The following is a 23,273-nucleotide window of genomic DNA, read 5'->3' as shown; positions in this document are numbered from 1 at the left end:
AGGGGTCCAAATGGGGGTTATTTTTAGACTTGACATTCCGAAGTATATAAAGCAACAGATACCAAAACGGTTCTCATTCTAGCGCATGTGCACTTCCTGTCACTGTCTCAGATGCACTCCGATGGGTCTGGTGCGTTGACACACAGACACACACTCACCAGACCACTCTATCAAACCCCACAGCCACCATCTCTAATTTAGTTTATAACCTAAACGATGACGAGGAATAGAAATATTACACTGTTCCCTGCAGATGAAAGACCATTCTTGCTAAGGCTTCCTTCCCAAATGATTTATAAAAACTGCTGGGGTGGATGCTCAGTTTTCTATGAGCATTTGAAGACTGGTTGTTTCTCCAAAGCAGCTCTGAACTCTGGCCGGTGTAATGGGAAAACGCAGGGGATGTCATCCTTCCTGTCATTTCTGCCCACAACCGGCCTCTGAAAAATGGACAGAGAGTCCATTGAGGAGAATGGAAAAAAGCTCCTTCCGTGATATGGCGTGTCAAATTCGCAACGGAAAGAAAGTAACAGGACTTGGAAGCTCCGCTCGTTTGTGCTGATGTAAGCGCTGCTCCAACGCCCCACGGGGACAAGCCGAATCGCCAGCTCATTCCCAACCCGTGGCTCGGTGTAAAATATGGGGCACCTTTGAACCGAGCTTTTGTTTGCCACTAATCTAGGACACGTGGCACCCCTAAGGGACTAATGGGGTCTGAGGATAATGGGAACTGTTTGCACCTGGACGGAATCCGTGTCTCTGGTTGGTTTTATCTGAGTCTGGTTTCGTTCCAGGGAGGGAGCATCGTGATGCTATGGATTTTTAAAGTCTTATTCAGTGGACACAAGATCTGGGATTTGTTTTAAAAAGTATCCAGGTCGGGGAGCCGGGGGGGAGAAGTGTGCAGACGCGTAGGGAAAAGAGTTATCGCGGGATAGAGGGTCCACGGGCGTTTAGTGTACTATTCTTGCTACTTCTGTGTAGGCTTGACATTTTCCATAATACAAAGCTAACATTGTATGTAGCCATTCACTTACTTTCCATATCAACTCTTTGAGGGACTCCTTCAGAAAAGCATGTTTTCCCAGTTTAATTGACACAGCTTGTAGCCTCGTGTGGGGGAGGGGGTCATCACGGAGCAGTGTAAAGAAGACGCACACAGAGGCCCAAGTCCTGCTTCACCACTTACTCTCAGACGATGTTAAGCAAAATGACTTATCTCCTTGACCTCAGTCCTTTCACAGGTGAAAGTTAAAGAAGTTACTATGTCTTAAAAAGTCCTGACGCAGCAGGTGAATGAGTGTTAGTTTTAGTTTTCAGCAAAACCATAGGTGGAATATAAGATGCTGAGTTTATTTCAAACTCCAAAGAAACAGAACTAGTGTTCATTTACGCATATATTGGAGCCACATATATGAAGCAGCTTTTGTGTGAATTGAACTGTTCTGGGCATTATTCAAAATCATATATGATCGTGCCTTTCAAGGATTCCGTAGCCTAGTGGTCAGCAGAAATATAAAAGTATACAACCCATCAGGGAAGAATCCCACTAGGGGTGTGTATGTGGGGGTCCTGGAGTTCTGGAGCGAGGGCAGCCTGGAAAGGGTCATTGAGAGGCTACTCAGGCCCTGGATTAGGGCATCCTCCCTCCGGCCCATGAAGCCCTGCTGTGCAGCCTCCCAGGGAATCCAGCCCAGCTCCCAGCCAATCCATTGCCTCCCCGACCGTATCCTAGGTAACCAACAGCCAGCCACGGAAACGGGGCATACACAGTGGAAGGGGACCGGCACAAATAACCTCTGCATCTCCACTCATTCCAGGATAGGACCTCTGAATTGTTAACACACAGAAGAGAACTGTTGGAAGGAACACAGCAGATCAGAGGGTCCAGCTGGAGGGGCTGAGGTGGGGGGCTGTTGCCGAACCCAGAGGGTGTGAGAGAAGGCTCTTGTAGGCTCTGACTTTGGTCAGGGACCAAAGGAGACTTGAAAGCTGAACAAGAGAGAGAAAGAGTGGGGTGACGGGGGCGCACAGAAGAAGCCCGAGCCAGAACACTCGGCCCTCCTATTTTCTGTTGGCGCTATCAACACCGCGCTCCAATGTTACGGTAACTTCACCGGTCTCTTTTAGGAAGCGTTTGGTAGTGAGTCATCTCCAAGCTATGTCAGCTGAGCACCCTGCTGGGATTTGTGAGGCTCCTCAGCTGGCTGGGACTGGGTCTGGTTGGGAGTCCCGTTTCTATAGCAATGTGCGGACGGACAAGGTCACTTACGCTGCTACGGTCTCACGTGATGCAGTTCCTCTTGCCTTGCCCGGGGCTCTTCCAGGTGATGACCAGGAGAGAGTCAGAAACTCGGATGATGTTGATTCACTTTTAGGCCGAGAAGGCAGGGACTCATTTTAATGAAGAAGACCCTTTGCAGACTTCAGGCAGCAGATAAACGAGAAATAGACCCAGGAACCAATGCCAGGGGCTTGGGGAGAGCGGACCTTACCCCCTAATAGCCTAGATTCACTCTCCTCTGCGTCTTTGCTACGCACTGGTCAAGGGACCTGCCCAAGTTAGCTCCACCCACTTCTTTCAGGCCTCATTCCCTCTGCCTCCTGGCTCTTCAGAAAGTCAGCCACAAAAATCCAGTGCCACCCACCCCCACCGCCGTGGAGAGCAACCTTAGCAAAACTGCTGCATTTCCTTACAAAACCTGAGGGCCTTTAAGGTTGTATTTCATTCTGACTGACCTCTACGGCACAGGCAGGCTTCATAGCTTTAGGGTGTGGATGTTGTACGGTTTTGCCTTCCGAATAAAAATCATTTGTCAGTAGAGCAGTAATGTTACAGCTGCAGAACCGGCTCACAACGGTCCTTTCCTGTTTAACAAGATACTGGGTTGCTTTTCAGAGCCAACAGCCCAGAACTGCAAGTCATGCTGAGGAGGCACGCACAGAGGGGAGAACTGTGACCTCCAGCTGCACCCAGAACCAAAGCCGCCCCCCCCCCCCCCCCCCCGCCCATGGAACCAGACGGCCAGGGAAACCACACAAGTTGGCATTGTCTGCCAGAACCGATAAGCAGAGGCAGGGATTGAATCTTTACGGGCGCTTTATTCATGTGCTCGTGATCTGAGAAGATGGTGGGATATGTATCTTAAACAGTGTCTCACCTCTCACTCAAGCTGACCTTTTTTTTCTAAGAAGAGGGCAGGTAAGCGGTTTGGAATTCAGGGGGAAAAGCTAATCACGTAAGAGCGGCAGCCGGCTACGTTCCCAGAATCCTGTCACCTGCTGACCGCTGTTCTTCAGATGTGAGCGTCTCTCACAGGAGCACCATGGCTCAGATTCCATCTTGATTGCCTGCAGCCCTGCTGGGGATCAAAGGTCGAACTGTTTGTGGGTCTCCTGGAGTCGGGCTAGGTCCAGTACACAAGCTGAAAAAGAAGTTCGTACTCTAAGGCTCCATGGGTGACCCCACTTGGTTGCCTTTATTGGTAAAGTTTTTCTGTTACGGGTTTTCTTCCTGGTCTGTTGAAGACTTGACCAATAGCCCATGGAATGTGTCAGCTCTAATTGCCTGTGTGGATTGGCACAAGCAATGCCTCAAAACTGGAAGGTTGTCACATATAACATAGTCCTGCACAGGCATCGATGTGGCCTGGAAAATGTTTTATCCAAACATTCCTTAAAAGCAATTGCCTTCTGCCATGGTCAGGGGCAAGAGTCCTTCAGAGAACCAGTTGAGTGAATTTCCAGAATGCAGAGGTTTCACCACGTGCCATGACGCTGCTACCCTCCCCCAGTCCCTAGACATGCAGATTTCCTCTTCCCTCCGAGGACAGCAGCCCATGGCCAATGGCACTCTGGGGGTCCTCTGGCGCAGTGGTAACCGGGGCAGCATTCCAAAATAAGTGGGTAATTGGAGAGTTTTGAAGACAGGCAAGGGATCTGTGGACCTAGGCTTACTTTGGGGTGAGCCTCCTAATTGACGAGCCACGTACACAGGTGTTGCCTGACGGGCAGGTAATAGCTGTCAAACCAGCCAGGTTGGAACAGGTGTGAAGAAAGCTCAGAAGAGGGGGGATTTGCCACTAAGAATGATGTCATCACGTCAGGATGTCACGCAGTTGGGGAGAGGGGGAAAGAGCAGCACCATCTACTGAGTGGGTTGATGTGCCGAGCGCTGAGCTGGCCTCTTGACCCACGGTATCTCAGGACTCCAGAGGTTAAGCACTCACATTCTCTGGCAGGGTCTGCTTTCTTTAGAAATAAATTAGGGCAACCTGGCTCCTGCGGTCCAAGGAGCAGCAAATACTGAGCAGAAGACAAGTCAGGGCTTTGCTTTTTCACACTGCTTTTCTCCGCACCTGGCAGGCAGGTGCTGGTGGAGGAAAACCAACGCTGGAGCCACGTGCTATCCCCTTATCGGGAAAATGTTCCATTAAGTTATAAAGTCAGATAATGTTTCTCTTGCTTTAAGAAACATTCCTCACTAAGGATGCACAGGCAGACACCAGAACATTACTGAAAGAAAAAAAAAAAAAGAGTTACTCTGGCTACCTAAGACTAATCAACCATTGACTGATATAATTTTTGGAAAAATTAGCAAAACTAAGTTGATCTGAAATGACGGGAGACCAATAGCAAAGCCAGGACCCTGCAGCAGTTAGGGACAATCAGGAGTTGCCACCAGAGAAGGCTTCTCTACCAGAGAAACTCCTGAGAAAGTTCCCAGAGAAAAAGTCAGGCCCACAGGAAATGTCTAGTTGAGATGACGGATCACAGACCACACCATTTGCCAAACTTCCATTTCAAATTCTCGCAGCCACTATCATGCGAAGAAACAATTCTTCTTTTCGTCCTGGGATACATCTGTTTTGGGAAATGACAAACTGTGGTCTTCTAAACATTTCATGTTTGATAGTTCACATTTTCCCAAGAGACTCAACTCTACCCACACCACACAATTGAATGGAAATAAAGATGCTTCTTTTTTCTAGAGGTATTGCTTTGAGAGAGCTGGACAGATATACAAGCATCTCTCCTCGGAGAAAAACGAAGCCAAGACAATCAAGATCCCTGGGGATGACATTATTGATGCTCATTTTCTGATCGATGGTATTTTACATATTTGTTGTGTCTGGAAACGATCCCTCATTGGAACGGTCCCATTGTTATGAACATTTTTTCATAAATTCATATCCATTTGTTTAGACAGTAATTGACAAATGCTGCCATTGGACTATGTCAGTGGGAGGTTCATCTGGAAGAGATTTCTTTCCTATAAAATCTTCTTCCCATCTCCAAAAAATGATCTAATTCAGTAGGCCTGGGGTGAACATAAGCATCTATAATTTAAAAAACTCTCCACTTGACTCTCTTGTGTACCCGGCCTTGGGATCCCCGAGGGTAGTTGGACCTCCATCCATATGGGAGTGTGAGAGCCTCACTCTACCCTGCGACTGTAGACTTTTCAAAATGTCGTACAAAGGAGACTGGGTAACAGAGTTTGGTCTCACTGGTTCACACCTTTCTCTATTTTTGGCAGAAATATCTAACCATTAGCAGATTGTTAAGTCCATTGTATAATACAGTTAATTATTCCTCGAACTTCCACGGGAATAAGTAGTCATTCCCCTCTGTACTTCGGAGTTAAAATTGTTACGGGTTGAATTGCATTCCTCAAAAAGAGACAGGATGGAGTTCAAACCCCCAGCCCCTATGAACCGGACTTTATTTGGAGGTTGAGTATTTACAGAAGGACTTCCGTTAAAATGGAGTCCCAAGCGTGGGACCTAGTCCAATACGTCTGGTGTCTTTGTTCAAAGGGGAAACGTGGACACAGAGACAGAGGCACAGAGGAAAACGAAGTGCAGAGTCACAGGGCGGAGACAGCCACCTGTCGACCGAGCAGAGAGGCCTGGGACAGAACCTTCCCTCCCAGCCATCAGAAAGAAGCCACCCCATTCGTCGTGCTTTGTTACAGCGCCCTAGTAAAGGAATACAGAAACCCTGGTCGGTACTGAGCGGCCCAGCCTCCACCTACCTTCCTGGTGCACTGAACTTTCCCCGTGTAATTAGCATTTCGTACCGTAAGCGGTCTTGCTGGGGCGGTAACTGGCTCCAGCTACGCACCCCAGAGCCAAAGGAACCAGCTTCTTCCTCTAAAAACCCCACGTAAGCACGTGATCTAAACTTAGCCAATAGGATGCTTCCTTCTGGAACTTTCCGTCTTGAGTAAAGGAGGCACAGGTGGAGAAAGCATTAGGAAGGCCGCCGTTGGCTGGCCCAGCAGCGCCTCTACCGGCTGTTTCTGCAGCAGGAGGTCGGTTCCGCCTTCCTGCCTCCCGGCCCTCTAGGGCTTCATGGATCCTCACTGATCCCCAAATCTGACCACTCTGTTGATCCTGTGGGCCTCATTTAAAAGGATCAGTAGTCTCTCTTTCTCTGACCTACCAGAAAAACCACTTTCATGTGGTTCAACCTAATGATTTTGTCAGAATCATCTGCTGTTGTGGAACAACAAATCGATTTCTCTCTCCCTCGCTCTCAAATCAATACATGAAAAAAGTAGAAAACGGACTGAGTGGTTAGCCAAAAAAAGTCAGCTTTTAAATTAAAGTGATGTTGTTATCTTGCCTTGGCAGGCTTCATTGTTCTGCTGCCCAAATGAAATGAGAGGCTCATCAGTTAAGTGGCTTCAGTCGCAGAAACACAAAATGCCTTTTTTCACATCTGAATACACAGTCGTAAAATGCATAGCAACCACACTAAGGGTTAAAATTTGCTGTCAAGCAGCAGGAAGGTACCGAAGGGTCTGAAGCGAGGACCGACATAGCTGAGCGGTGCTGAGAGAGATCCTCTGGCTGATCCGTAAAGAATGCAACAGAAGGGACAAGGTACAAGGCAGGCAGACCTGCTTCTTCTCAGGACAGCATGAACCGAGGCGCCCCCAAGGGATCATTTTTAAGGGTTTAAGCAATAGCCAGGCAGAGGAGGACATGCTTATGCACCCTCCAATAAATACTCCTGTTAATGAAGATGACGACCCAACTCCCTCTGCTGAGTGGTCAAATACAGATCCCAAAACCTATGTCTTTAAAGACCGTGAGGGAAATATGACCTTGACTATAACACACTGAAGCCTACTTTCCCTACTTCTGCCTGATCATAGACACAAATTAAGGCAGAATTTGATTTAAGAGACCCTCAGATTAAGGTAAATGCTTACAGAAACTTTTTCACATCAGCTCCTGTGTGGCTAGTGGGTTATCTCAGAAGCTCATTGGAGCCGGTCCCACTTCATTTATGCAAATATGTTCATAATTCTTCACTGTCTCGTGAAATACTTGACAACTACCAAATGTAGACATTTTTGTCTGGACAACCACGATGTCTCCGGATCTTGTCACAAGCCCTGCCGGGCAAAGGTGCCTGCTGTTCAGAACCACTGGCCTTAATGGAACAAGTAAATCAAGATAGACACGCTTAGGAAGTTGTAGTGATGATTTTGTGGGATGCTACTGCTGGCAGCCAAAGCAATGGCAATAAAAATAATTTGGTGGTTGTTTCTTCTACTCCAGCCTCTGAGCTCCCAGGGAGCAGACCCGTTACTCCCGGCTGTCGAGGGGTGAACACAGAAGCCTCATCAGCTGTTCCTCTGTCTGCAGAGACCACCTCCGTCTAGTCTTTCTTCAGGGAGAAAAGCAGTTTATCCGTTCTTCTGTGTGGCATGGCAGAGTCGGGTTCTCTCCCACACAGGGCTTTGTAGTCCAGCCTCGTCTCTGACCAGCGAATGGAAGCCTTTGCCCATTCCAAGCCTCTGGTGGAGAAAGGGTCCTGGGACAGAAAGGCTCTTCCATCTCCACGGTCTCAAAATCCAGCCAAAACCGTGGCCCCCCGATGCTGCCTTCGCCAGAGGTGGTAACCCAGGGCCCCGGAATGAAATCCCCACTCACACGTCATCTACAGAGGGCAGAGGCTTGGCCTGTTCTGTTCACTGCTGTGAACCTAGAACCTTAAACCTGAAAGAAAATCTGACCTATAAGGTATACTCAGTAATTACTTGTCGAAGGAATGAATCAATGAAGAGCTGCTTCTTGCTCCTTGATACAATCATGAAAAAACACATGGGGGCAACTACCGAATCAGAAAAAGGATAGAAAACGTTGCAAAGGACTTTATAGATCCCTAATCCAGCACATTTTATTCAAAGAGCCACCCAGAACATGGAGTGACTCCTCTGGGTCCCCGGCTGTGTGTCGGTGGCAGAGTTGGGGCTATAAGCCCACGCTTTGCCTTTGCTCAATTGAACGAACATTCGGTGAATTGCCAGGAGCTGAATTAGGTACCAGGTGCTGGCAACACAGGATAAGTAAAGCCTGCTTCAGAATGAGAACCCTGGGACAGCTCAGGGTTCTGAGGAAGACCCCCGGGGTGGGACGTGGCCATTTCCCAAAACCCAGCACAGCAGGGCAGAGAGAGACGGAGGACAGAGAGGCACTTTTTCCAGTCACCTCACGTATGCAGCCAGCGCTGGGCTTTTCAAGACCCCGAGGAAGACGACGGCACAATGGGATTCCTCCTTCGCACCTGCTGCTGGAGGTTAAGCCCGGCTGACCAATGTGTTCTGTATATTTCTCATGACATTTGTTTAGCTGCTTTGCCATTAGGCACAGACATCAAACTCTTGACTAAATGGGCACTGTACATAAAGTAGGTGCTCCCTGTCCCCCATTCCCTTCCCTGCTCCCTGCCCCGTGTCCCCTCTTCCCTTTCAAAACTGGTCAACTGTCTCACTGTTCCACATTCCCGATCAAGAGTCAATAAATCAAAATCGATCCCAGTGCCTCAGGCACAGAGAGGAGACTGGTGGTTGCCAGGCGGGGTGGGGGTGGGGGTCGGGGGGCAAACCAGGTGTTGGGATGAAGTACAGACTGGCAGTTCCAGAACAGTCATGGGGGTGTAAGGTACAGCCCAGGGGATAGAGTCAGTCATATTGTAGCACCTCTGTATGGTGTCAGGTGGGTACTGGGTATATCCAGGGGAACACTTCATAAAGTCTTTGATGGTCTAACCACTACACTGTTCACCTGAAACGAATACAAAATAATATTAACTGTAAACTGTAATGGAATTCTTTCCTGGGCTGCGTGCCTAATGCTGTTGGGATTTAACACCCACACACACATGCACATGCGCACAGGCCCCCCTCGTGTTATTGCACTTTGTAGACATGGAGTTTTTAGCAAATGGCAGGTTTATGGCCACCCTGCCTCAAGCAGCTCTCCCGGCGCCATTCTCCCAGCGGCACGTGCCCCCCTGGTGTCTGGGGGTCAGATACCTGCCCAGGTGCGTGTACCGTGCTGGGCACACAGGGGTGAAATCACCTAGCAACGCACTTCTCAGCACGCATCCCTGCCATTGAACGACACATGACTGTGTATGTATGTATACCTCTCCTTCGGGAAGCCCTACAGGAGTGATTCCGCAGGGTAGGCTGCAACAGGCAGGCTGCATTCAGGGGTTGCCGGACCTTGCTGGAGCTCCCCCAGGGTGGCCACACCAGCTTCTATCTGTGGTTCACCTTTTTTAGGAATCGGAACACCGCTGATGGTTTCTTGGAACAAGGCAGGGGGATGGACACGCAGTGACGTGAAATTTGCTATTTCACCCACTGCTATTTCACCGCTTGGTTGAAGGTTCTGCTCAGTTTTCTGTCCTGTTTAATTTAGCTTCATTGCAAATGAAGACATTAGTGTTCCACCCATATTGGGGACTGAGCCAAACTCCGTGACTTCACACCGCCTTTCGAGCAGAATCGGATTGCATAACTTCTCAGCCTGCTTGCCCCCAACGCCCCGAGGTTGGGGACTTTCTATATGATTCAGAGAGGAGATGTGGGCCTGGGCTGGAGGGGGTGGGGGGTTGTCCACTGCCAGGGCTGGCCAGGCCTTTGTGACGTCGCCCGAGAGTTCCATTTGTGTTCCTTTAGCCCGGCTGGCATCTATGGGAGAGAAAAATCCACTTTGGTGGAAAAGCCTGTGAGGTTATTTGGGACCTTTTTCTTTACCACTAATGTTTTGCCTTGCTTTTTAATTATGTCTGTTCTCTTAGGCTGAATGATTTTTCTCATTTTGATCACAGAGCACAGAGTCTCCCCAGTACGTGCTGTTCCTTTTACTAGGCCTCTGCCCAGTTACGGGAACATTCATTTTCCCTCCAAACAGCCATTACTTGCTGAATTAAACAATTTCAGGGAAACAGAGACACAATCAGGGAAGAAACCTAAAGCGATGCTTTTGTTTAAGAAGGGTAAAGTTATTCATTTCTATCGATGCAATGATGTGATATTTCTATTAATGATTTCTCCAATCTCCTAGGATCTAGTTACGATGGTTCAGAAGAGGTATATAAAAATCACATTTTTCTGTATTGCCTCTGGCCTGGAATGTTAGTAAAACCGGGATCTTCCATTTCTCTGTTCAGCACATAGTCTGTGGTGGCAGAACAAGAAGGCAGAGAGTGGGCACAGCTGATTTCGTCAATTAGCAATAGAGACGGGATCCAGATTTTGCTGGAATCACAAGGTTACAGTCTAACAGAAACACAGACATGCGTGAGCTTCAAGCCCAGACGCCGATCTGCAGTCAAACTCGCGAAGCGTACAGTGTTTTGGCTTTTTGCTTTTATGGGCCTTTTCTGAGGCTCTGAATCTAATTTTGTACTTGTAATTTTGATTTTAAAGAAAACCCACAAACCCTCACTTAGGTAAGTGAGCCACATATGCCATTTAAAATTTTCTAGTAGTTACCAAAAAAGTAAAAAGACACAGGAGAAATTAATCTCAGTAATACACTTTATTTAATACCATATATCAGAAATAATCTTCTTTAGACATGTAATCTATATAAAAATCAATGAGACATTTTCCATGTTTTTGTAGTGTTCAGAATCTGACATGTCATTCATACCTTGACATATCTCTGTTCAGAGTAGCCATGTTTTCATATGTTAGTCGCTTCCCAACCACTTATGGCTAGTAGCTAGTGTTTGGGGAAGAAGTTCTAGACTTTCCTCTTATAAACAGAGTGACCTTGGACACGTAACTTAACCATTCTGAGTCCGCTCACTTCCTATAAAATGGAGTTATATATTTTAAAACCTACATCATAGGGCGGAATGAGAGGCTAACGAGGTTAACAGAGGACCATACCTTGGAGGTGCAAACCTCAGTTGTCATTATCATCGTCGTAGGAAACAGGCCTTCAGCTAGCCACCTGGCCTCTTTCACGAAAGGGAATTGCAGTTGGCGGACTTAAGCAATATGTAAAGTGAACAGATCCCCACTGTTGTAAACAACTTCTGGGCAGTCATGTAACCAAAAGGCGAACCAATGGGGTTGCAGAATATTCTCCTGGATAACTCATGGCTTGACCCATTTATGAGATTAGAGTCTGGGGGGTTTACACATTCAGTATCAAGAGGGAAAAGTATGGGCCCAGGTAGCAGCCTGAATATAAAAAGCTCATTGCAATACTCCACCAAAAAGCCAAAAACAGAATAGCTTGGGAAGTAAGTGTTAGGACTACCATTTACTGATTATCAGTGTCAGGCCAAACACTAAGCGAAGTATTTTATAAAAAATATAAATGTCCATTTACGTCCCAACAAATCAACTTAACACACAAAACGCCGGAAAGCAGGGAGTCTCATGACATGAAGACACAGAGGCTGAGCATGGCTGACAAGGTGACGTGGGCTGGCATGACCGGCCCGGCACTGGCCCTCTGCAGAGAAGCATGGAAGCACGAACTCATTGTTTTAGAGCGGAACACTTTCTCTCTGCGTTGAGTATAAACGTTGAAACCCAGATGGTGGAAAAGGGAACCATTTTCTAGTGCACCTACACCCTTACAGGAATGAATGGTTTGTTTCCATGTGATGTTTAGACCACAGGTACGGATGAGTTCTTTCCTTAGATAAAGTAGGACAACCAGATGGAGCCGCGACTACTTTTTTTTATTAGTGCTTTTTATTAAGACTTTGGCAAATCGCTTGCTAAGTCTGGTCTTGCGGGGAGCAGCCAAGGAAATTTGTGGAAAGAAATAGGCTTTTTTGGTGCAGTGGTATGGGTGAAATGCAGAGGGGTAGCAGCTCCCAAAGACCAACCCCAAAGAGCACGTGGCTCTTGTTGTATCTGGCTGGCTCAACAACGACCCAAGTTATGGGGCTACAGGGAATGCTGTCTAGACCAGTTCTCTTGGCCCTGGGGTTGGCAGGACAGGGAACCAGAAAGCCAAAGCATGGGCCAAGCATCTCTCCGCATTTTTTCTGGTAGACAGTCAAGCTGGATGGAAACGAAATTTCAAACAATTACCAAATAGCAATAAACAAGAGAATAAAAAGACTGCACAGGACTTTCTTCACTTCTTGATAGATAAGTCCTGGCTCTTGAGTTATAAAGTGTGACATTTCTGAAGTGTGGAACCTGGGGAAAAAAAAAAAGCACCATCACAAAGATGGTCTGGCTTTTCCAGCTGGCGGGCATTGTCATTGGATTCGAGGTGTTCTCTTGTCTCAGCCACGGCGCCACCACAGAAAAAACACATCAACATGAAATCGAAATAATTTATTTACCACTAGAGCACCACAAAAACAGACATACATTGTGTTAAAATACAGCGTTATCAGTCATCAAAATACAAAACAGCTATTCTTATATTCCATTTTTTAAACCATGCCAACCAGAAGACTGAATTCCCTCTTAACACGTAAAAACTGCCCCGCCCCCACCCCGCAAACTAACATTTCCCCATTCCCTCTCCTCCCCTCCCCTCCCATGGCAACATTTACTGATGGGAAATAAAGACATTATAGAACCCCCAAACTAAAAAAAGATTCAAGAGATCTTAAAATAGAGCATTTAAAATATTATCAGTGCATTCATGAGGAAAGTCAAAATAATACGAAACAAAACGTCATTTTATCTGAGAAGAAAATACCTGCAGAAATGAAAGTGATTTACATAGAATTCATAGAGAAGTGGAAGAGAAAATAAACCGGCACTCTCACATGTGGGGCTGGGTTACACCCACCACGAGGGCAGTTTACTGCTGCGGCCCCATCTTCTGCCTTTCCAGTTCTCAAACTTGGAAATCCAATTCGTCACTTTCACTAATAGGAAATTCCAAAAAAAGAAAAAGTTTATTCTATCCAACAAGTTCCCTTGGAGTTACCCCCACTGTGCTGCTTTTAAAGTGAAACTGCAAAGATTCCATTGTTTAGCCTATGAGTTTTTATCTTAAAGCTAAAGAAGCGTCAACTGACAAACTGCCATGTTCCAAAACTCTGACGTCAGGTTACCGCCTCCGCAATGATGTAGCAAATCACTTATTAAAGCAAAGTAGATTCTAGCCTCAGATCTAGAGAATGTTCATTCACAGGGGAAAAAAATGAGCTGTTGATCACGGGAGAATTTGGTTTGTGCCTTTTCGACCTGCTTAGAATATCTGTAACAACTTGAATTTCAGTGAAATAAACCAAATGACTTATGCTAACCTGTTTTGTTTTGTTTTTGTTTAAATAAAAATTAATGAAAAGGTAAATCTTTCTATTTAACCCTGAATATCAAAAGCCTAATTAAAGTAAAAGACATTTCCTATGAACTGTCTGCTTTTTGATAATGATAGGAATCTGTAAAAATATTGATTGAACCAGATTAGACAAACATTTCTTAACTCCGGCACCAAGGTTCAGTGAGATCCGTAAGCCCTTCTTATAACTGAAACATTTCACCTGAATTGTCTCTGTAGCTACATTACTCCCAATTTTCCTAAAACAGAAGATTTTTAATGTCTGAAATGATCAGTAACGATGCTTTCACGATGAAGGAAGACAGCTGGACTCAAGCCTACCTTTTCTGTAAAACAAAAAAGCACAAGTGGACTCGGGTAGCTTATGTCATAATAATGGACAATTTATAAAGCACAGTGGAGCAAATACTATGAAACATGTATTTTTAGTGCAAGTCAAAATCTAGGGGCTTTACTCAAAAGTTCTAGCCAGCGAAAGAAACACAGTTCTGAGCCATCATTAAAAAGAAAAAAAAAAAAAAAGCCCAAATTTAAGTCCAATCTAAATCAGAGTTGACATTATTACAGAACATTAAAAATATGGTAAAAATTTACACATTACACGCAAAGTAGTTAATGTTTTGATTTAATAGTTTGCAAAAAAAAAAAATCTGCAGATGTGTTTCCAATTATACTGGCTTCTACACCCATCTATTGTAAAAATATAGGTATGGTTACATACACGGAAACAGAAAAACCTATAGCATAACTAGACAGCAAGAGTTCTAGGTCTGAAGTGTGGCGCGTATGTATCAAAACACTGCAACATTTCACTGGTGGACTAAACTGACGAAGAACCATTTACAATTAAAAAGAAGAGAAAAAAAAGCCTTACAGACTTATTCTGACGGAAAGTTTCCTTTATTAACAGCCTTTTCGGTTGTGAACCTTACAAGAAGCTTCCGTAGGCAGCTGGTACATAGCATTGTTTTCGGGGTCTCTATCTGAACACCGACTGGCTTGGCCACTTAATAACTCCGCTGGGTTTTCATCCAATGCGTATGGCCTCTTTTTTTCTGGCTCGTTTGAGTTCAAGTTCCTTAAACCATCCATGAGTTTTCTGGCAAAGGATTTGGTCTCCACTTTGTACACCTGTTTTATTTTCCAAGGGCAATGAAATGTTCATTATATAGTAACGCACAATAAATAACTCACTGGTAACTCTAAGAGGAGAAACGGGAAGGGGGCCTACTGCATAGCAATACAGAAAAATCACGTGAGGCCTGGGATTAGAAACGTATGTACAGCAACTCCACTGACCGGGATTTTCCTGTTTTGTTTTGTTTTTTTTTCTTTCACATAATTAACACTAACAAATTCTTCCAGTGTTTATTTATTTTTTTCTTAAGAAAAAAAAGGTTTGCTTCTTGTCTCTCACTTACAGAGTAGGTGAAATGTAGAATAAACCTTCAACATTTTTTTTTCCTTTTGTTTAACGCCAGTTTTAACAAACAGAACACAAACTTCCCAAGTGTCGGAACTAGTACCGCTTTTGCAAAAAATTTTTAACACTGATGAAGCAAGGCTCTCTTATGTTTCTTGTTACAAACATTGCTATGGTTGTCATATCATCATCATCATCATCATCATCATCATCATTGTGTGATTTCCGTTTGGCCATCTTTCCAAGGATCTTAGCTGCATTTGCAGGACTTGACAATCATATTAGAGAGCTGTTCGATCTTGGGTGTTTTTCCGATGTAGTAGAGAATGGTCAGCGGCTCCAAATCCTGAGACACACAGCAAGGAGAAGCAGACGCTTCTGGATTTATGGTGTTATATAAGCTGAGGACCTGAAAGCACACCAGAGGGAAGAAAGCCCAACAAAGAAAGGCAATTAATTTTTAAAGAACCATTCCCAATTCTTACCTTATCAGTCACAGCCCTGAATGGGCAATTTAAGTAATTTTTGGTTTACAATTTCCTTTTCTTAACTGCTACTCATGATCGACATGGCATGTGTCCCTAGTGGTCAATGAATTCATCATTTTCCTATGGAATCCTTTCTTCATACATGGTAAACAAGCGATGCTTTCAAAGTCAGATTGGGCCACCTTGCTCATTTGATGGATTTTATAGTTGTTCCAATAAGTCCTCACTTTGATCACTGCTTTCTTGCATATGCATTTTTGGCTTTGACACAAAAAATGGTTCCCTCTTCATATTTGGTGTTCCTATGTGTCTTTGTAACTAACGTTATTTCATGAATGTATATTCTCCATTCCCATTCAGACAGAGTTCCCATGTTCTTACCTTACAGCCCTAGTAATTCTTCTCTGGACAAATAAGACCCATGCGTGAGGTGAAGAAATGAATACACGGATAAATAGAAGAATAACACCTTTTACTAATACTTCCATCAGAGTTTTAGTCTACCCTGAGGTATAGAAAAAAAAAGCTGTTTGCAGTGTGACATCTTTCTAGGCTAAGAGTCTTCTTAGGCCACTTTAATGTCCCCTACATTTTCATTTAAATGAGAAAAAGATAAGGGTGGCAAATACACTATACAGAGGATGTGTTGTAGAATTATATACCTGAAACCTATAGAATTTGATTAACAAATGCCACTCAAATAAATTCAGTAAATAAAAAAAAAATGAAAAAAGTTTTCGTTTTTCATTGCTTCATAAATACATCAAGAGCAATCTATATTTTAATTGCTCACTTCTTTACATTTTGCTTTAAACAATAGTAAAAATGACAGTGACCAGAGGAGAGGGGGCAGGGCGGAAGGAGGGAAAGAAGAGGAAGGGTCTATTCAAGGAACGGGTATGAATGACCTATGGGCATGAACGACTGTGGGAGAGGGGGATGGGCTGGGCGGGACCGGGAAAAAAATGGGACAACTGTAATAGAAAAACAATACATTTAAAAAATAATAAAAACGATAATCTACCCTCCAGTTAGCTTTCCAGCAGGTAGCCAGTCCTAGAACAGAAAGAGGAGAAAGTTCTGCAGCTAGTCCTGTACCCCGAACCCTATTCTTTCCCAAAGGGAACATGACTTTTCCCAGTGGAAGTATGCAGGTTTGCCGGTGATGATAAAGGGTCATTTCCAAGGATGCCGTTAATGTGTTAGGCAAACAGCAAGCGACCTTTTCCTCGAGATTCACTGCAATTTTTTCAGCCCGGGACAGAAGATCTGTTCAGCGCAGCAACACTGGCTACTTTATTAAGCTACCTCTGGCGTCTTGGGTAGCTGTCCAAACCACATATTTGTGACCATGACAGTTATTCTTCCTCTCTCCTTGAAAAACAAGCATGGTCTCTGCCTTCACACACTCCCTCTGTGTATCTGGGAGGGGGAATTCTGTTTCTACTTGGCAGCGGGACCCTGCCCACATTACAGCGCCTGCTGCCACCGCCCAGATGAAGCCGCCTGGCCAGAGAGCCCGGACAAAGGGACAGGCATGAGCAAGCTCTCCTTGCAGGGCCGAGCACGAGGTCAGCTCCCGGTGCCAAAATCTACAGGGGACTTGGGAAAACAGCTGAAGGAAGGGGGGGGGGGTAGCATATTTGTCAATTTAAAGCCTAGCATATGGAGGCATTTATAACTAAATAGACTTCATGTTCCAGGAACGCATGATTTTTCGTAGGAATTAAAGAGGAATTGGAAAACACAGATTGTCTAAAATAACTGATAACCCAACAGTCCTGAGTGCCGCCCAATGCATTTTGTGATCTTGGCGGCAGATTCGTTCTCCTACCCTGCAGTGAAGGCGATTTCTCTAATGCCTCTTTAACAAGGAGATTTACGGAGGCGTAACCCCAATGGTAGCCACACTTCAGGAATGAAATTCAGGAAGACAGAGCACAGCGGGGCCTACTTATAAAACGCGGGGTCTGCCTTCCAAGCTTTGGTTTGTCACTAGCTGTCTGAGCTCGGGCAAGTCACCTACGTGATACAGACCCCTCTTGGGAAAAATGAAAGGTTTGGACAAGACGAGAAGGAAGTCCTTTTCCTCATCAGGCACCGGGAAGAAGCATTTGGAGCAAAGGTCATTATTACGCGCACAGAGCCTTGGCTAATCTGGGTGGGAACCCCTAGCAGCCCGTCAGAGCCCCGCCCACGCTCTAGTTTGGCGTTATTTACTTTAAACCTAACTTTTAGAAGAGACAGTCCTTTCTACTGATAAGAATTGAGGTTCAAAGAAGTGAAATGACTTTATAATTGTCCTATGCTGGTGACTCATTCCTTTCAATGTTGTCACCTGGTGTAGGCACCAGGACCATTAGAATTCACTTGGAAATACAGTTGACCCTTGAACGACACACATGTGAACTGCGTGGGTCCACTGACATGCACATTTTCCAGTACATACACAGTCAGCCCTCTGCACCCCAGACTCCGCATCCGCAGATTCAACCAGTCACAGATGGGGAGGCCCGCCCACAGGCGTTGCTCTACTCCCTGTTACAGAAGGGACTCGAGGGCCTGCGGAGTCTGGCATCTGTGAAGGGCCCTGGAACGAACCCCCTGCAGGTACAGAGGGATGACTGACATTAAATTTGGGGGGACGTCAAAAGTTATACATGGATTTTCGACTGCGTGGGGGGCGTTCAGTGTCCCCAACCCCCACGTTATTCAAGGGTCAATCTCTCTCAGCTGGTAGATGTTAGCAACGCGAGAATGGAAAAGGCAAGTCGACCAGATGCTTACCCTGCTGTGCTGAGTGTCAGAGCTCCACAAATACGGGCATGCCCCGGCACAGAAGTTGGCATTGTACCCTTTAGGTTCATGGATCCATTTCCACCCAAGATCCCTCTTGAAATCAATGTAAAGTGGACGCAGGCAGCAATTATCCTGCACATTTCTGTGGAAAGAAGAGCAACGGAGATTTTAAAGCTGACTTCCCCCTGCCCCTCACCCCAACCAGATAAGCGACTCATGCATTTATTCAACACGTATTTATAAGCAAATATTGCGGGCCGGGTCTTAAAGGTTTTACGGTAATCTAAGTGACTTTCCTGATGGGGTGTTAGGGTGATGGGCTGGGATGACTTTCCCTTTGTAATTCTCTACCCTGACCCCCAGTCTGTGACCTTGACAATCAAGCCTTTCCTATGGCTGACTAGATAGAAGCAGAGAGGTGGCTGCTGGAGGCTAGCCTCTTTCCAACCAACACCGCACAGCACTGCTACCCAGCCTCTGGTATAAAATGGGGAAACGCAACAGCTATTTCCAAAGCGCCACCTCTGGCATCTTCCTCTGAAAACGAACCCTTTATTTCATTTCATGTTTCTCGATCTAGGCATGAAGAGGAGATCAAGAAACACAGCTTCTTGCTTCGTGCCAACACGGGCCCTGGCAGCCCCCAAAATGCCATTTCATCCGTGAACCCCGACACTTGGAGCACCTAACCCGTGAAGAGCCCTCGCATCTGTCCCACGGCTCTGGGGATAGAGAGCCTTTCTCTTAGCACAAGAAGCCACGGAAGGACACTCCCATTCCCCCTCCACGGACGCTCACGGGAATGGGAATAAATCTGTGCCGCCCTCACTTCCTGCATCTTCTGCCAACACAGACCTGACAGAGAGCATTCTTCTTCCCCCTCCCTCACCTAAGTCCCTGTGGAAGCGTCATGACCGTGGGCCCTCTGCAGGGAGGACAAAGGCTTTGTACAGACGGCCCATCTCCCATCACGCCCTTCAAATAAACCTCCGCTTGCTCTGGGGAGCAGAGAGCTTATTTTCTTCTTCAGCCCCAAAGCCCTTCACGAGGACTGGGAGGGAAAGGGGAGCTGATTACAACCCAGAAATAACTATCCGCAGCCCCTGGGAAGAAGGATGTGCTGAGAGGCAATGGCCGGCCGCCCTGTTTTACGCCTGGCTTGGAGTCAAGTCCGTTTGTAGCCAAAGACCGGGCCAAGGCAAGGCGAGGGTTAGCAGGTGCAGTGACTTGGTTTTATTTTTCTTTTCTTTACCTAAAGCAATAGGCTGCATCCAAAGCGCGCTTCTTCCGCCGGTTGGGCTGTTGTGACTCAAGTCTGTAGGAGGGTAACAACATTAGCAGGAGGTGTGGGGTCTTCCCACTGTTTTTTTTCCTAGTGGACTTTATAGTTTTCTGATCACCACTGGTATATGTGGAGGTGCCATCAATACCTTGAAAAAATGCATTTGGGTAATAAACATTTAGCTTTACCTTCATCAAATATTATCAGCCATATAAATATATTTTTTCATTTGTAACTTGTCACAAATAGCAGCGAGGGCCACACCATCAGCATCGGCTGGCAACAGTCATTCCCCACGGAAATAGATACGGCACAGCAGCCACAGCAGGTGACAGCGAGCACTTCTAAATGGGGCTCTTGTCAGAAAGGCTGTTCAGGCTCCAAGACAGGGCTGGTGGGTTGTGAAAGTCGCCACAGAAGAAGTCTTTGACCTCCAGCCCAAGGACTACCTGGGCAGTTAATCCGAGTCAATCCTCAGTTCAGGCTGCGTTCACACCCACCTGCCTTGTCAGCCACAGGTCTGCTCTCTTCCCGGGGCTGCTAAACACAAAGGCCCTTCCTAATGAATGTAAACTAAGACTGGCACTAAATGGCAGTGAATTAGGTCCAAACGAAACAGAAGTCACCCTCACCTAATGCTATTTGGGGAAGCTGGGAAGAAAGGGCTTTTTCATTTAGTTTATGGTATCCTTAACACTTCCCTGGTTCCATCAGAGATCTGGAAACTCAGTCACCCCAAAGCACTCTTCGGAGACTGCCAGTTAAAGCATCTAATCTCTACCCCCGAGGGAATCCTGATGAAGTTAGAGACTGAAATAAACCTCCCGAACTCGGGAGGACTGTTCCCTGAGCTAGGGCCACGGGAGCCTTCTGCAAATGGATGGAGGCCCCGGGCGGTGTCACCGAGGGAAAGGAAACCGGCTCCCCGACCTGGCGGTGCTGCACCTGCACACGGCACCCACTTCCCTCTCAGCCTCTCATCATCATCCAGTGACACATTATCCAGCAAGCCACCGGCCCTGGCCAGGGGCCTCAGTTGGTGTGCGCGTCGCCCGGTACACAGAAAGGTTGTGGTTCGATTCCCAACTGGCGCGCGTACGGGAGGCAACCAATCGAGGTTTCTCTCTCCCATATACGTTTCTCTCTCTCCCCCTTTCTTGCTTTCTGAAATCAACACAAAACATATCCTCGGACAAGGATGAACAGAACACACGGTAACATGCCACTGGAAGATGAGAGAGGAGGGGGAGCTCTGTACAGTGGACACTTCTTGTCCTTGACTTTTTGGCTGATGCACTAACAGGTGAGCCAGAGCCTTTATAAACTCATAACCTTGTTTATAGTATCAGCCATAATCTCAAACCTTGTTATGAGTTTATAAACTATGATACAAATCTGATAAGGAAGACTCTCAAAACATTGGGCACCAGCTAGTCACGGCGAAGGGCTCCCCAGCATGGACGGTTAGCGGAAGGGGCTGTGGAGCGAATGGACGTCCTTCCTCCCTGAAACACGACTGTGGGTTCCTGAGGCTGGTTTGGGGCTTTCCTTGAATGCATGCTCTCTCCTTCTTTTACAGTATTAGCATGGACGGAAAATGGGTTTGCTTAAATGGACAATAAAGAGCTTAACGGCTGAGCGGTGTGGAGGGTTGCTCAGTCGCTTAGTACTGCCAAGTCAGCGCTGCACACCGCGCACCACACACGAGGAAGCGATCCCTTTCTTCCAGTCCTTTCTGCCTCCGCATGTCTTTCTCCGACTACAGCTTTGCCCAAACCGATGAAACGCCCCAGGCCTCACCAAACAATCCCGTTTTCACACGCACACCGACTTCCTCCCCTCCCCCACCAGAGGCTAACACGAGGTCCTCCCCTCCCTCATCGCATGCGACCAAGTTTCAGTTACCTGCAAATCTTACTTCTAGTTCTTCGCTTTTATTGGGGATGATGTAATTGTTAGATGGCACAAAGGTACAGCAGGGACAGTGTAAACTTATTTTAAATCCCAGGTTCCTGTCTGGAAAACATGAAGTCAAGGAGGTCATTGGCATGCGCGTCTACACCCTTACACAGGCAGTCAACTTGTAATAAGTTAGGGTCTCTGGGGATCTCGGGGGGCGAGCTAGGGTGGGGATAACCTTTATGGTGGAGCCACTCGTGAACGGCATCGGTCACGTCAAAGGAAAGCCATTCCCCTTCTGCTCTCGTTTTCACGACTTTGCTGTCGATGTAGCGTTGGCTGGGCGACGTTAAATCCTTGGACTTGAGAATCTAGGGCGGGGAAGAGCGAGGGAGAGAGCTCAGCTGGCGTACGAACAGCACAGAACCAGGGCCGGGAACGGGATCCCAGCTCACTATCTAAATTTAGCTCCACTGCAGCGGATCCATGCGGCGTCCTCGCAAAAGCAGGGCCACGTGCGGAACAACGTCGCACCAGGCCCTTCGCCATGAAAAACAGAGCTACTAAATCAGCTGTGTGTTAGGATAAAGGTGACAGGACCCATAAAGCCAAGTGTCTAAAAGAAAGTGACAGTAATTATTTTACTTTGCTGACATAAGCTTTGCAAGACTTCGGCCATAAATTCTACACCACGAAGTTAATGGTTTTGTTATTCTGTTTCCTGACATTTAATTTGGGGAGTTGGGAGGTGGGGAGCGGTCTGGGTCAGAGGGCCCAGGCTCACCCTCCGCAGGCCCCTGGATTATAAATCTTCTGCTAATAAAGAGAGAAAGATCCTGACCCTGGTTCCTAAATCCATTGGCATTAAAAAACGCGGCAAGCCTCAGCTCTTTAGGAAAGTCTCGAGCTGGGAGTTTCACGTTCAGTGTGACTCGCTATGATTTATGAAGATATTCCATATCCCGCAGGCTGAGAACGGCTTTGGGCAGGAGAAGTCTGGCCTGGGCACTGAGGTTTAGAAGGAGGCGTTTCTATTTCAAATAAATAAAGAGCAATTGCATGAGGTTCTTGAATTTCTGTGGGAAGTGAACATTTTAGGGGCCAAAAAAAAATTCTGTCTTTCAATGACAGTGCTTTTTTCCTTTTTAGTGACCATCTTGGGGTGACATGTTAACCCAAGGTTTCAGGGCACAACTCCACGACACATGCTCTGTCCACTGTAGTGCGTGTTCGCCACCCCAAACCACCCAGTCTCTCTTCATCACCATTCACCCCCCTCCCTCTGGCAATCCTCACACACAGTGTTTTCGCACCAGCCAAGCCGAGATCCTAAGTCTCTTAGAGCAACAATAACTCTCTACCCAGAGCCACACCCCGCCTTTCCTCGGGGCTTAGGGGTCCAAGCCCATTATGTTGCTTCATATCACCCCCCTGACTTCCAGCCTAACTCTTCCGTGGTCATTTCACACAGATGGCTTCAGTCTCAGCAACAGGTTCATAAGCTCCCGCAGGGATCACGTCTTCGATCTGATGTCATTTCAAAGCATGGCACTCGATTTAATTAAATGACTATCTGAATGTCTAGATGATTTATTTACTCTCCTTTATTCCTTGTAAAACAAACATACATCCTCTTCCCGTGGATTTTAAAATACACTTCTTTTCTGTGTGTATATATGATTTGTCTCAGGGCATTTGGCAACGAATCCATCCTAGAATATTTGGCATTATAGTCGAGTCATTTTTTTCTTTTTCTTTTTCTGGATTAAGCAAGTCTACAAAAGGAATGAGATCCA

The 23,273-nt window shown here is 46.3% G+C and overlaps 1 protein-coding gene across 3 annotated transcripts in view; it reads right to left on the bottom strand.

The window, feature by feature from the left end:
• Positions 1 to 13,566: 13,566 nt before the first annotated feature.
• Positions 13,567 to 23,273, bottom strand: part of TGFB2 (transforming growth factor beta 2) — a 62,201-nt gene continuing 52,494 nt past the window's right edge. For 2 of the 3 annotated variants that reach the window (XM_090263321.1, XM_090263322.1), the window contains 5 exons: positions 21,716 to 21,848; positions 21,484 to 21,594; positions 19,549 to 19,726; positions 18,285 to 18,438; positions 13,567 to 15,418 (listed from right to left, as the gene is read on the bottom strand). In XM_090263321.1, the coding sequence (XP_090119447.1) occupies positions 15,260 to 15,418; positions 18,285 to 18,438; positions 19,549 to 19,726; positions 21,484 to 21,594; positions 21,716 to 21,848 (735 nt within the window). In that variant the 3' untranslated portion in view covers positions 13,567 to 15,259. The remainder of the gene's footprint in view (positions 15,419 to 18,284; positions 18,439 to 19,548; positions 19,727 to 21,483; positions 21,595 to 21,715; positions 21,849 to 23,273) is intronic. The other variant, XM_090263323.1, reaches the window with a different exon arrangement.

This window comes from Furipterus horrens, unplaced genomic scaffold (genome assembly GCF_987537825.1).
Source record: "Furipterus horrens unplaced genomic scaffold, mFurHor1.1.pri manual_scaffold_15, whole genome shotgun sequence".
Lineage (NCBI taxonomy): Eukaryota > Metazoa > Chordata > Mammalia > Chiroptera > Furipteridae > Furipterus > Furipterus horrens.
The sequence above is the reverse complement of the archived record's forward strand: the minus strand, read 5'-3'. Positions and strand labels throughout refer to the sequence as shown.